The sequence below is a fragment of the Carassius carassius genome, chromosome 39 (assembly GCF_963082965.1).
Source record: "Carassius carassius chromosome 39, fCarCar2.1, whole genome shotgun sequence".
NCBI lineage: Eukaryota > Metazoa > Chordata > Actinopteri > Cypriniformes > Cyprinidae > Carassius > Carassius carassius.
Genome location: NC_081793.1, coordinates 4710970 through 4725659, shown reverse-complemented (window position 1 = coordinate 4725659; position 14690 = coordinate 4710970). Strand labels below are relative to the sequence as shown.

At 34.0% G+C, this 14690-nt stretch overlaps 1 protein-coding gene across 3 annotated transcripts in view; it reads left to right on the top strand.

Moving 5' to 3' along the window:
* Nucleotides 1-14690, top strand: part of LOC132121260 (protocadherin-15-like) — a 224751-nt gene that overhangs the window by 50724 nt on the left and 159337 nt on the right. For all 3 annotated transcript variants that reach the window (XM_059530486.1, XM_059530485.1, XM_059530484.1), the window contains exons 5-6: nucleotides 7272-7432; nucleotides 8445-8600. In XM_059530486.1, coding sequence (XP_059386469.1) covers nucleotides 7272-7432; nucleotides 8445-8600 — 317 coding nt within the window. The remainder of the gene's footprint in view (nucleotides 1-7271; nucleotides 7433-8444; nucleotides 8601-14690) is intronic.

Below are 14690 nucleotides of genomic sequence, written 5' to 3'. Positions count from 1 at the left end.
CTGTATTTAAAACTGAGTGAACTGCCCAAGATTGTCTCGAACATGAACTATGCAGCAGGTCTTAACCAATGTTGAAGAAAGTTGCTTTAAAAAAGTAATGCATTATAATTTAGCTTTACTCTCTAATTAGTTAATTTTATGGAAAGTAATATGTTACGTTAGATTTGTGTTACATTTTAAATCTGGGCTGGGCTTCCTTTGTTTTTAATTAAAAAAGAATGTTGGTATATGCAAACACTAAACAAGTAATCTGGTTACATAACTCATGTTACTTGTAATGCGTTAACTCTCAAAACTGGTCTTCACTGGCTACAACTAACTGATGATTATTTTTCAGTTAGTCGAACAGTTACATTCCATTACTTTATAAAACCTTAAAAGAATTAAATACATAAAAAAAAAATTAAAGAATTAAAAGCCATTTATCAGTAATACAAATGTTCACAGTCAGTATTCAGGATTGAAAACAGCATTTGCTCACTGGTGTAAGACTTCAAATGTTTTGTTCATTCTGCAGATTGAAACAGCTGCTTGAATACATATCGGAACGAATGAACAGATGCTGTCAGAAATGTATTCTAACTCAGGTAAAAGCAGTGTAACCATATCAAAAATGCCTATAATGCTGAGAAAGTTTTATCACAATGCGTTATTAAATAAATAAATCCAATCAAGATGCGAGTTTATCCATCAGGTCTTTTAAATACTTGCAGAATATTTTAAGCCACATGTCTAGCACCCATAACAGCTCCAGTGGATATTTGGATGAAAACAACTCATTTCTTCACCTCTATGAATAAAAACCTATCATGATTAGCACAGGGCAGACAACTAACTGTTCATTTTAGTTATGTTCATTCATCCGGGTTTGACAAGAATTCAGTTGTAAGTCTTGAAGATGCATTGATGCATTCCTTTGCAAATTGACATATTTTCAATAACGCTGATGCATCGTTTCAGCCCTAGTCCCAGCTAGGGTGTTTCCCGCCAGTGTTGATCATGGTTTGGCACTGGACCACCTCCTTCCCCACATCCATCTCTTCTAACGACAACCCGGCAGGCCATTTATAGGTTTATAGGGTAAATAAGCCCATCTCAGAAGCTAGAGACTTTCCCAAAATCACTTCATCACTGACCTCCAACAAACACTAGGTTGTGCATGGCCTCACATATTTACTAGTTGACAATTTGATCAGAAAAAGTACTCTTTGACCAGAAATACATTGATTAGTCAATGCAAATTGTAGATCAGTGTTTACACATGTTTACACATCTGTTATATGTACAGTTATGTAACATTTGTAGTCTGAGAGGCATCTGAAGCTACAGCTCTTATGCAATTTTCAGGTGAGATCTTTTTTGGTCTTGGGTTACAGAGGCTCTCAGTCTGATTTGAAGTGATGGTAGAGGTAAACAACTCTTGAAGACTGCTTGCATGGTTTAGAGGATAAAGCCTTTTGTTGGCATAGGTGAGCCGGTGTTGTCACAGGGAAATTGTTCCATAAGTCAATATATCTAGGCTCCAGCATTGTGCGAAAGGAAATTTTAGCTGTATAATATATTACTATGGTGGAGTAAACAGGTAAGTGTGTGAATTGAGCATGTTAAAAGAAGAGCTGGTGGAAACTCATTGCAAATTTAATTCAGTGATTTGTCATGCCAAGCCAATTCCCTATTGCTCTGTCAACAACAAAGGTTTATATTATATTATATTATATTATATTATATTATATTATATTATATTATATTATATTATATTATATTATATTATATTATATTATATTATATTATATTATATTATATTGGTGTTTCCTTCCTTTGCTTTCAAGTGATAAAATGAAGAAATATTTATTATTGTATCTGCTATCAAAGTAATTAATATGTTATTAAATATTCATTTTTTATTTACATTTATTTTACGGTGCCGTTGCATCACAATAATATATTTCTGTCTTAAATAATATGATAACAATAATAATATAATAACAACCACAACTGCACCAGACTGATGCATTTCACTTTAAAAAATCTAAACTGGTTCGTTTCCACTGGAATTTCCCTGAAGATATTCTCATGGGTTAAGTTAAAGTGTGATCAATATAATTTTTTCCTTCCTTTTTGTTTTGAATGTGTGGCATTTGAGGACTAAGCCAAATGAGAACCAGTACAATGAGTTTATTTATTTATTTAGTTATTTTTTCAGCATACTGGGTAACAGAAAACTGCCTTTGGCGGTCAAGGCTATTTAGCATCTTCTCCACTTCACATCCCAGCAAAGAATTGGAGGATGTTTTATCTTCTTCTTGTTTTATTCCACAAAAAGACAAATGTGGCAGCGTACTACTATTTCAGAAATGTAGCCTTGCAATCACAACTGCAGAGGTTAGGGAAGTACAAACAAAATGATAATTCTCAGTTATGAGAATCATGTTTTTGTTATAGGTTGGGAATTGGAAGAGTAATGTTGTGCAACTTTTTTAGGATTGTTTTTTTCTATTGTTCAAGTAATTGTTTTATTTTTGTATTTTTATTTTTAGCAGGGAATATTATAATTGTATTGCTACTTTTACAGAATTTACTTAATTATTGCATTTCACAGGAAAGATTCATTTATTTTGTATAAATAAATAACTGTATTACTTTAGTCAATTATTAGAGTATTACATATTGCCAGATGTGCTCGTGGAGACCTGCGGTGTGGAGGCGCGTGTGAGTATAATCGAACATTATGAGACAGGCTGCGTGTTGGTGCGGCAAGTTTAAACGGCTACTCCGTGAGATGCGGCAGAGAAGAGCGAGTATGAGAAGCATTCAGAGACACAGGCTGTGTGTGTGCTCTTCTGATTTGGGAATAGCGAACATGCATTACACACTTCTATCAAATTAGAATCTGTTGGGGAGATAAAATGTGCAAGATAACGTTCATGTACTAATAAAAACATATAAGATTATATCTTTTATTTTCCAGTACTGAAAGCATAACCGATAAGGGAGCTCTTGATATGTGTTGTGCCACAGCTCTTGTAAATTAACATTTCCTTTTTTGTTTGGTGTCTGTCATTTCGAAGCCAAGTAATCTCATATTACATAAGTATTTCTTTAGTATTAATTTACCTAACTATCGCTCCTGCAGACATCATAATTCAATTTCAATTAATCACACAGCCCTAATATATAATTCAAATATATATCATTTATATAATTTCATATCATTTAGTTATATAATAATAATCATACACATAATTTGATTTAATAATAACCCAATTTGAAGTAAAAACTGAATGTTCTGATAAGCTTTGTGAAATTATACCACGTATACTTTTTAGAAGACAGTCAGCTCCACTCAGAAATATATTCACATAAACAATCGAATAAATATTTAGTAATTTCTTCTAATGCTTCGTGCATCATGAACAGTGAGTGATCTGCCTGCTACAATATATTTTTTCTTTGCATCCATCTCTGGCCTGTGTTAATGGGCGTTTACAGACTTCATATTTTCACATGATTGCATTGCAACGCAGTTGTGCAAGTCCAGAAAAGAGAGTTGCAATAAGCAAAAAAACGGCTGGTTGCTGATCGCGTAAAGGCCAAAGTATATTTTGGTAGCACAGTAGCCCCTCACGCACCCCGTGGTTCTGCGCATGTGAGCTCATCCATCCGTGCTCATCTACGGTTGAATATACTTTTGAAAGCTTTGCGGACATTTTAGCTACTGTGCGTGAGACGGAAAAGAACTCTGAATGTGAAGTGCACCTAACATGCATCCAACACAAGTCCTTGGCACAAACGGTGTATAATACATGTGAATGCACATAAGCTTAATACACATTCAGCCTTTAACTGGAGCTGAAAAGATAAATGGTTTATAACAAGTTCCAAGCACATGAAAGAGCTAGTGAAGTTATGTTTATGAGCTATAGCAACTGATGCTGGCCTGATATTTTAATTATTTCAACTTTTTGGTATTCCTTTTTTTTGTTCTGTCAGCATTGTGAATTTTATTTTCTTTAATAATTAAATGAACAGTTATTAGGGTTAAGTGTGCTGGGTTGGTAGGTTACTAGGATGACTAAAAACTTAGTTACTAGTGAGCGGCTGACAGTGAGAGGCGGCAGTGCAGAGAAAATATTTTGGATGAACAAGCTAGAAACAAAGAAAAGAAATATAATTTGAACTGCCTGTTTATTCTTGACTTTCACATTTAAAATAATGCAATTAAATAGCATTTAGGTACACATTAAAATGCTTTTAATTTTACAATTTCATTACATTAATATTATTAATATTTTTTTTTTTATTCATTACTTTTTTTATTTAATACTTGCTGTTTATAAAACTATAAAACCAACAACTGGTCAGTTGTGAATCAGTATGTGAATCAGATTAAAACTGTATAGTTTGACTGATTTTCAAATGTCCATATCAACGTTGAAGCCACCCCTACGCCCTGAGTATGAATGCTATTCATAGGCTTTAATATCAGGGTGACAGCCCAGCTCTGCTTAGCAAGAATAGCTGTTAAAACTGCCATTTGGTCTCTCAGCTGAGGTAATGGGAACAAATGTGCAGTATATTTCTTTGTTATACCGTTATCTGTGTGAGTGATAAAACATTCACAGGATGTCAGATTTCCTGTGCCCAGAGAGTCTCTTTACACCACTGCAGTACAGAAGAACACAGGAAGTTGCTTGGGCAGGCTGGGAATGATAGAGCTGGATGGACGCAACTGAACCCTGTGTAGAGAACAGTGAGAACAATGAAAGAAAGGAGGAAGACGCACATTGATGTATGAGCAAAGAACTCAGCATTCTGTGTCAAGTATCACCCAGCTTGCACAGGTGTGTTGCCAGCTTGCAAGGACCCCGGTCTGCTGCAAAGCAGCTGCCAAAGGACGTCCATGATCGGGCGCACCGTTGTTTGACACAGTTGAGAGAGGGAATGGCGTGCCGCTTCCTAAGATTGTCCCGGTGCTCACAAAGAACATGTTCATTACTCATCGGTGTGACATAGAAAACCATCTGGCCGTATGCTGAGAGACATGGCTTTAGAGAGAGCAGGAGAAGTGCTTCCGAGCAACCTGGAAGAGTGCGAAAGAGCTGTAGGTGTACGCTGAGAAGGAGATAAGAACACGCTGGAGAAGAACACATTTCTGGTGTATTGGCATGCTGGGGAACTTCATTAGTATGTTGTCAAACTGTCATTGTCTTTTGTATTTTTCCACTCAAGTGTACAGGAAACATACTGTCTGCAACAATGAAAAAGATAAATAAATGCAGCCTTGATGAGCATAAAAAACTCCTTTAAAAATAATACATATATATAATATTTAATATATATATATATATATATATATATATATATATATATATATATATATATAATAATAAATATATATATATATGTGTGTGTGTGTATATATATATATATATATATATATATATATATATATATATGTATATGTATACGTATATGTATACGTATATGTATATATGTATATATGTATATGTATATGTATATGTATATATATATATATATATATATATATATATATATATATATATATGTATATTATATATATATATATATATATATATATATATATATATATATATATATATATATATCAATTGATATCAATTTGTCAATTTATTCCCATTTCTGAAATTTTATTTCTGAAAAAGGAAAAAGGAAAAATGCTCAAGGTTTGTGCTTTGTAGACCCTGTTATGTGTCTTTGTAAATTATGACTGTGTTGTAGTCTCAAACAAAAGTCTACAATTTTGTACAATGCAAACCAAGCATATCAAGCAAAATTAAACAACTACTCAGTGTGGAATTTCCTGTAAGATATAGTTTGAATTAATAATGTCCTACAGCTGTTTGAAATGAAAGGATGAAGTGAGTGTGATTTGCTCTACGTGGTGAACTGAATGTCGGGGGAGCTCATGCAATGTGTTCTTATGATATCAGCTGCTTTAAATCACTTGCTGCAGTTGAAGTGCTCTCATTAAACCTACATAACACCTGGATGCTGCTCTGCTACGGTTTTTGTTTTTTGTGTGCTTTGGAATAAGTTAGATCTGTACATGTGTTTGCTTCTATTATTCAGAGAAATGACATTAAAGTATGATTTAATTTATCCTAAATGTCAAATTTAGTTTCCCAAAAGTACACTTTAACCATATATTAAAGACAATAGAAGTATTTATGTAACTACATACAAAGATGTACTTAAAGGGATACTCCACCCAAAATGAAAGTTCATTAAGTGTCATTAATCACTTAACCCCATGTTGTTCCAAACCTGTAAAAGCTTTGTTCGTCTTCAGAACACAAATGTAAGATATTTTGGATGAAAACTGGGAGGTCTGTGACTGTCCTATAGATTGCCAAGAAAATAACAGTGTCAAGGTCCAGAAAAGTATAAAATACATCATTAGAATATGCTCTTCTGTACCAGCCGTGCCACAATGATGCACTGTTTCTACATGTATTTAGCATTGATTTGAAATAAAACAGTGCATCCTTGTGGCGCGGCTGAAACAGAAGAGCACACAGCATACGGTAATATGGAGAGACACAGAGGAGACTGTTGACAAAGGAATTGTTGAATAAAGTTATTATTTTTGTTTTCTTCGCTTATAAAAAGTATTTTTGTCGCTTCATAATGTTACAGTTGAAGCACTGACGGCAGATGGACTATTCTGACGATGTCTTTCATACTTTTCTGGACTTTGACAGTGTAACTTATTTTGCAGTCTCAAGCCTCCCGGTTTTCATCAAAAATATCTTAGATTGTGTTCTAAAGACGAACGAACATTTTACGGGTTTGGAACGACATGGGGGTTAGTGATTAATGACAAAAATTTTATTTTGGGGTGGAGTATCCGTTGCAACTAGATGCAATTAATTAAAATTTCAAATATAATTTATTTTCATGCATTTGTAAATATGCATGCACTGAAATATCTGAAAACATTACATGCAGTTCACCTTTTTTCAGTATGATAAAAATAATTTATTTTTAACCACTTCAGCTGTTATTTTGATTTTTTGAGAATTAGGCATATGCAATATTGGACCCACCGGTGGGTCCCCAGAGTTGATGTGGTTAAACAAAGTATAGTAAGAGTATAGAGCTATAAAATGAATGTGAATATTGTCCATCTTTAGTCAATAATATAATGGAATGATAAGTTAAATGCCACAAATGCTTTTTAAATTGAAAACTCTTAGCAAATAAAAAATGTTTGTTTGTTATTATCACAGGAACCCTTCTGGTGGAGAACATGCATATAAACGGGAGAGCAGAAGACCCTGGCAGGACCATCTCTTTATCTCTACGGGACAACTACGACTACTGGGTCATTCTGGACCCGGTCAAGCAATGCCTGTATCTCAACAGCACCGGACGAGTTCTGGACCGAGATGTAATTATTTGGCATCATTATGCTATACAAGTCTTGAGATATCCATTGAATGCTAGTGGTGCCGAAATCACACTCCACCTTTAAAGGAATAGTTCACAAAAAATGAAAATGGGCTGAAAATGTTCTCACCCTCAGGCCATCTAAGATATAGATGAGTTCATTTCTTCATCAGAACAGATTTGGAGAAATGTAGCATTACATCACTTGATCACCAATGGATCCTCTGCAGTGAATGGGTGCCGTCAGAATGAGAGTCCAAATTAGCTGATAAAAATATCACAATAATCCACAAGTAATCCACATGAAACCAGTCCTCTCACAAAACATATTTTAGTTTTGGACTGTTTTCTGTTGTAAACATTGCTTGATCTGTGCATATTTCCCTCCTTATTCAGACAGGACAACTTTTTCACTAGAGAAAGCAATATTATTGATAGAGGACTCACATTTTAGCCAGAAGCAATGCTTTGAAGTTAAAATTGATTTGTTTCTTAACAAAAAAAAAAAAAGAGGCATGCAGCCTTTTCCTTTCAATAAGACATTAATTGATGGACTGGAGTGGTGTGGATTATTGTGACATTTATTTCAGCTGATTGGACTCTCATTCTGACAGCACCCATTCACTGGAGAGGATCCATTGAGGAGCAAGTGATGTAATGATGGATTTCTCTATATCTGCTTTTTTATTCTCGGGTGAACTATTCCTTTAAATGTGGTAATAATACATGGACTTGTTTAGGAATAAAATATTCATAAAAAAATGAATAAAAATCCACTGGTGGTCTCAGACTTTTGGACCCTCTTTATCCACTCATTTGTTTTGGTTCAGTCAGAACTATGAAAGCCAGAAAAAGTTTCTCTCTTTTGCTTGGAAATTTGTTGTTCACAGCATGTACTTTGTAATGGGCTTCATAATGGACCGCAAACAAATGGTTATTTTTCGGTCGGTCTGCTGAATGCACACCATGCAAATGAACTTGCTCGATTTGTCTTTTTTATTTTTATCTTTCAGCCTCCCTCCTACATTCAGTCCATTGTGGTGCAGGTTCAGTGTACTAATGAGCTTGTTGGCACGGTGATCCTACACGAGGTGCGGATAGTGGTACGGGATCGAAATGACAACACCCCACGCTTTCAGCAGCCACGCTACTATGTAGCGATTAATGAGGTGAGTTTCTATTTAGCAGTCCCTCTTTTGTTCTTCTTCTGTAGTTGAAATGACTTTTTCACAAGTTGCTTTTCTACCGTTTTTGGAGTACATCAATGTCACCGGCATTTTGGAGCATACGTCATTAGAAGTTTGCTGAAGTGAATTGGTTTAGCTAAAACTGAACACTTGCCAGCTGTAATTGGAAATTCAATCAGTGGATTGTGCCAGTGTGGTGGTTTATCCACAACAGGGTTATTTTGTGGTAAATTAATTGCACTTGTGAGCTTTGGAGCTGAAACAATTAGTTGTTAACGTTTCTCTGCCTTTGACTGCTGTGTAATTACCCCAGAAGTGCTGTTGCTCACTGAATAAATCTGCCAGTCCCTTTTTGTGACTTATTTAGCTTTTGTGTTTTTCCACCATAAGTTATGGCTGTATCGTAAATTCCCATTTCACCATTGCATGTTATGCACAATTTTGGCTAATAATTTTCTTTATACACTCCGCCCCTCTATTTTTGCTTCCCAAATCACAGTAATACTGTGAAATATTTGACAGTTTTAAAGAACTGTTTTCAATTTGAATGTACTTTTAAAATGCAATTATTTCTGTGATTGCAATGATGAGTTATCATTACTTCAGTCTTCAGTGTCACATGATCTTTCAGACATGTGTTGCTGCTCAAGAAACTTTCTTTGTATTGTTCGTAATTTTTCTCAATATTTTAATGTTTCTGTTTTGTGGAAAATGTGACGCACTACCATTCAAATGTGTGGTGTAAAAGTGTTTTTTTTTTTTTTTTTTTTTTTTTTTTTTACATTTCAAATGAACACTGTTTTTTAAACTTTATATTCATTAAGTAATCCTAAATGTTTTCTATTAAAATATTAAACAGAACAAATTTTCAACATTGATAATAATAAGAATCATAATATGACTTATATATTAATTTATTGAAATTAATTATATTAATTTTTATTAATTATTCTAATAATAACTGATAAAACTTGATCAACAAATGAGATATAAATATGCCTATGTTGAATATGCATTTGGAGGGGTTTCCATTTCAGATTAAAAATTAATGGGAGGAAAGTACTGAATCAGTTTACTAATGTTTGCGCTCGTCAAATTGCAGGTCTTTGTGCAAATATTTAATGCTCCAAAAAAGCATGTCTTAAAGAAGATGCTAATTTGCGCTGCTTTTGGTAGATTGTGTGGGTCATTATGGAAATTATCTGGCTGCGTCTGAGTTCTTTAATTTGCACATTATCAGAAATTTCCACTTTTATATATATATATATATACAGTACAGACCAAAAGTTTGGAAACATTACTATTTCTAATGTTTTTGAAAGAAGTTTCTTCTGCTCATCAAGCCTGCATTTATTTGATCAAAAATACAGAAAAAAATGTAATATTGTGATATATTACTACAATTTAAAATAATTGTTTTTAAATATATTATACTTTAAATTATCATTAATTTCTGTGATGCAAAGCTGAATTTTTAGGATCATTATCACATGATCCTTTAGAAATGATTCTAATATGATGATTCATTATTAAAGTTGGAAACAGTTCTGCTGCTTAATATTTTTTCAGAACATGTGATACTTTTTAGGATGCTTTGATGAATAAAAAAAAAAAAAAAAAAAAAAAGAAGCTATGTTTTTAAAATATAAATATTTTGTAATAATAATATACACTACTGGTCAGTAATTTTAGGTAAGTATTTTTTTTTCTTTCTTTTATTTTATTATTATTATTTTGAATAAATGCAGTTCTTTTTAACCTTTTATTCATCAAATATATTAGACAGCAGAACTGTTTACAACACTCATAATAAATCAGAATATTAGAATGATTTCTAAATGATCATGTGATAGACTGGATGTTACATGTGACACTGAAGGCTGGAGTAATGATGCTGAAAATTCAGCTTTGCATCACAGGAATACATTTTTTTTTTTAAAAGTATATTCAAATAGAAAACTATTATTTTAAGTTGTAATAATATTTCACAATATTACAGTTTTTTCTGTATTTTTTTATCAAATAAATTTAGGCTTGATGAGTAGAAGAAACTTCTTTCAAAAACATTAAAAATAGTAATGTTTCCAAACTTTTGGTCTGTACTGTATATATATATATATATATATATATATATATATATATATATATATATATATATATACTGTCTATATGAGAAATAGTAAGTCCTCTATATACAGTAATAGATGGGAGATTTCTGGTTGGGTTTGTATGAGCTGTCTGAAAAATAAATATTAGCTACATATAGGCTATTAATTATGATGAACATGCAACAGCTATGAATATTTGCAGCCTTGAGAAACTGAATTTTCATTTTACACGTGTCTAAAGGACACGATATGGACAGCGCTGGATGAAAAATGTCAAAGTAACATTAGTGACTTAATTCAAATTCATTATTAGTTAGTCTAAAATAAGAGATATGGAAAGGGCAGACGTTGTGTAAAACTTTGTGAATGACAGTAAAGCCAGTTCTGTGAAGTTTCATGGTGCACATTTTGTGTGGGCCTGCCATTACGGTCACGATACGTCGCATTCTATGACTCAATCTTTACCGTTAAAAACTGCGTCCATTTCTGGAAATCCATTAGCTCTATTTTTATTTTTTCCATCACTTTGGATTAGCTTTCGAGAACATTCAACACGTAGTGTCATGGTGGGTATGTAGGAATGCTGCCTCGGTCTCCAGAGATCTTCTCACATGAGATAGACTGCATGGAGAGTGTGTGGCTTCCAGCTAATTGAGAATTGTTCCCTGGAGAGCTGTCAGTAGAGATTTCCCTCATTAGGAAGCAGCTTCAGTGGCAAGCAGCCTCCTCTCGAGTGGCCTCAAAAAACGGCAGGCCATATTGCCCACTATCGATTTCAACCGGAGTTTGAAACGTCTGACTGACGCACAGATAAGGGGGACTAACACAGCTCAGTCCATCAGTCAACAAGCACTGCAGAGCACACTATATAAGTCCACAGTGCTGAAGCAGCCTGCTGAGTTTAAGAGAGACTGTGAAGTAAATAATAAATTTGTGGAAAAAGCATTTGATGGACATGTGGATTGAATTGCAAGCAGTTCTAAATGGCTAAAGGGTTGTGGGTGTTCATTGAGTGGCTGCAGATTCCATGAAGTTATAGCAAGAAGAAGTTCAGATTAACTTTCCATTGATCAATGTCACTAATTTAATGTCCTTTTGCCCTACAACTATTGAGATTGATTTGATGTCTTAAACAATAAGCTACAAGACACTGTTCCCTAGTGTGAATACCGTCAAGCTGAAGGCTGTTGTTTGCCATTTTAGCCATGACTATATTTGCTTGTAGCCTTTTATTTATGTCAGTGCCTAGAATCATGATTTGCTACTTGCTATTGCTAGTGAGAGCAAACAGGATTCAAGAGATCAATTGATAGGACAAGATGGATAATCAATGTTTCAGTCCTATAAAGCCTATTGTATCATATCTGAAACATGATTTTGTAAGGCCTCTAAATGATCAACATGATCAAAACTTGTAGAAAAACGTTTACATTGTTATTAATATTAAAGGGGTCGTGAACACGATTACAGTTATGTACACATAATCAGGACATATCAAGCGATCTCTAACAAAGCAATAGTGACACATAGTACAAATATTTTTTACTCACATACAGTAAGTGTGCTGCGCCATTCCTATTGGATCCAATAGGCACAGCATTTTTTTTTTATCAGTCTCTCTGCAAATCCAGAGTCGACCTGTGTCTTGTTTACAAAGGAATCCACTGTGAAATGAAGCGAACAAATGCTCAGTGTTTTACTCACATGAGCTGAAACGTCATAAAAAATAAAGTTCACGCAAAATATTCTATAATTCTAATATTTGAATCCGAAAGAAGGTTATGCAGCGACTGCGTTCTTCCACAATCGGGCAATGCACAATATTTTGCCATCTTCAATGGTATGGTTATTGCTTGATTGCTCTGTCCGGTTTAGGGCTATGTCATGCGTGAATTAGTGGAGATATTTAGACAGAATTAGGCATTGATATTCTTCTTTGGAGGCAGTGTTTAACCAGATAAATTAGGTACATTCTAGGATCTGGCGTTCACTGTGCCTGGTGTCAATAAAAGCTTTTATTTCAGTAACAAGGACGTTTTCAGTTCTAATCTCCTATATATCAAAAGCTCAAGCAAAAGTTGTTTTCTCAATTCTTGATCCCTTTAAAATGTAAAGATTTACTGGACTGAAGTTTCCTTTTTTGCCATAATTTATGTAGTCTTCACTCTCTCTCTCTTTCTCTCTCTCTCAAAAAAATAAAAAATAATAAATAAAAATGCAACAGCTTTTACTGGGGCAGCACCCTTACAAAAAGTACAAATATGTAGAATTAAAGTACTTACAGGGTTGCAGATGGGTAGAACATTTCCAGTAAAGTTTTTTAAATGTTCTGAAACATTACCACATTCTTTCCACAAATTCTGGAGAGATTCCAGAAATTTACCGGACATTTTCCACCCCATTGCAACTCTAGGTTCTAACGCCTGTATGTACTATACCTTTAAGGTAGGGGTAAATAAGGAACAAAGGTGTATCTTTCGAAAGGGTTCCACCCCAGTGACAACTTTCATACCTTTTTTTCTGGGAGTATTTGTAAGCTTATTGATCCTAAAAAAAAAAATAAAAAAATAAAACAATTAAAATAAAATCTAATTTTGGAAGTAAAATAAACCTCTTCATTAAATCTGTTACATTTACCTGACGCTTTTATCCAAAGCGACTTACAATTGCTATATATGTCAGAGGTCGCACGCCTCTGGAGCAACTAGGGGTTTAGTGTCTTGCTCAGGGACACATTGGTGTCTCACAGTGGATTCGAACCCGGGTCTCTCACACCAAAGACGTGTGTCTTATCCACTGCGCCAACACCACCCCATCTGTTGATATGCTGTAAAGACTTGTATTACATTTAGTGATTTAATAATTTACCTTTATGACCTTTTTTTTGGAAATATTGGTTGCCTGGACTTTCAGTGGAGGGACAAAAAGCTCTCAGGTTTCATTAATAATATCTTAATGTGTTTTTCGACATTAAAGTTTAAAGTCTTATGGGGTTGGTATCACATTAGGGTGAGTAAATGCTGACAGAATTTAAATATTTGGATGAACTATCCCTTTAAGGTGTCCCTTTAGCCCTTTTTTACCCTACCAAAGCTGCTTTAAGGCAAGCCTCCAAGGTTAGCTAAAAAAAAAAAAACCCTAACAAGGCCAGAGGTTTCTTTTTGAATGTATATTAATGGAGAAAAGACTTCAATACACTGAATAAACTGCTTTTGTATGAAAACGGCTTATTATTTTGATGAATCAGCCCCCTATTTTGCTAATCTTTAACCGTTTGCCTTTAAACATTTTTTAGATTATTTTTAGAGTTGACATTAAAAAAAAATATATATATATATTTTGTATGAGAAATCACGGACACTTTTAATTATCCGTAAATAGTGACTGACTCTTGCACAATTCAACATGATCCAAGTAGGCTGTCACACTTTCTCAAGTATTAAGAAGACTAATAATGATAAAAAGTAATAATAAGACACACATTTTAGTCACTACCTTAAGCTGCTAACAAATAGTAACTAAGCTAAGCTATTTTCATTCAAGCTACTTGTGTGATAATAAACAAACAAACAAAAAAACAATATGCCAAAAAAGCAGCTGTGTAGCACAATCTCATTGTTTTGAAAGAAACTGAGCAACCATTTCACTTCTGAATAAATTTAGGGATGTTAGTTCCTTTCACACACAATATGGCACTTGTACTGGAACATATGCTAATAGTGGTGCAATTGTGCTCTACTTGACACTGTCAGATCCACTCAGGATGTTGGTTCTAGGAGCTAATTTTGTATCACAGGCTGTTTAATTGCTCTTTGTTCATAGCTCAGTGCGATATCCACACATGACCTCTTCATGACAGCAGTCAGAGAGATTTCCTCAGACAGTGATGATGGCCGTTTTCATCTTAAAGGCTCTCTGAAGTGTCTTAACTCTCTTTGCCAGTTTTGTTGTTTGGAATTTGTCT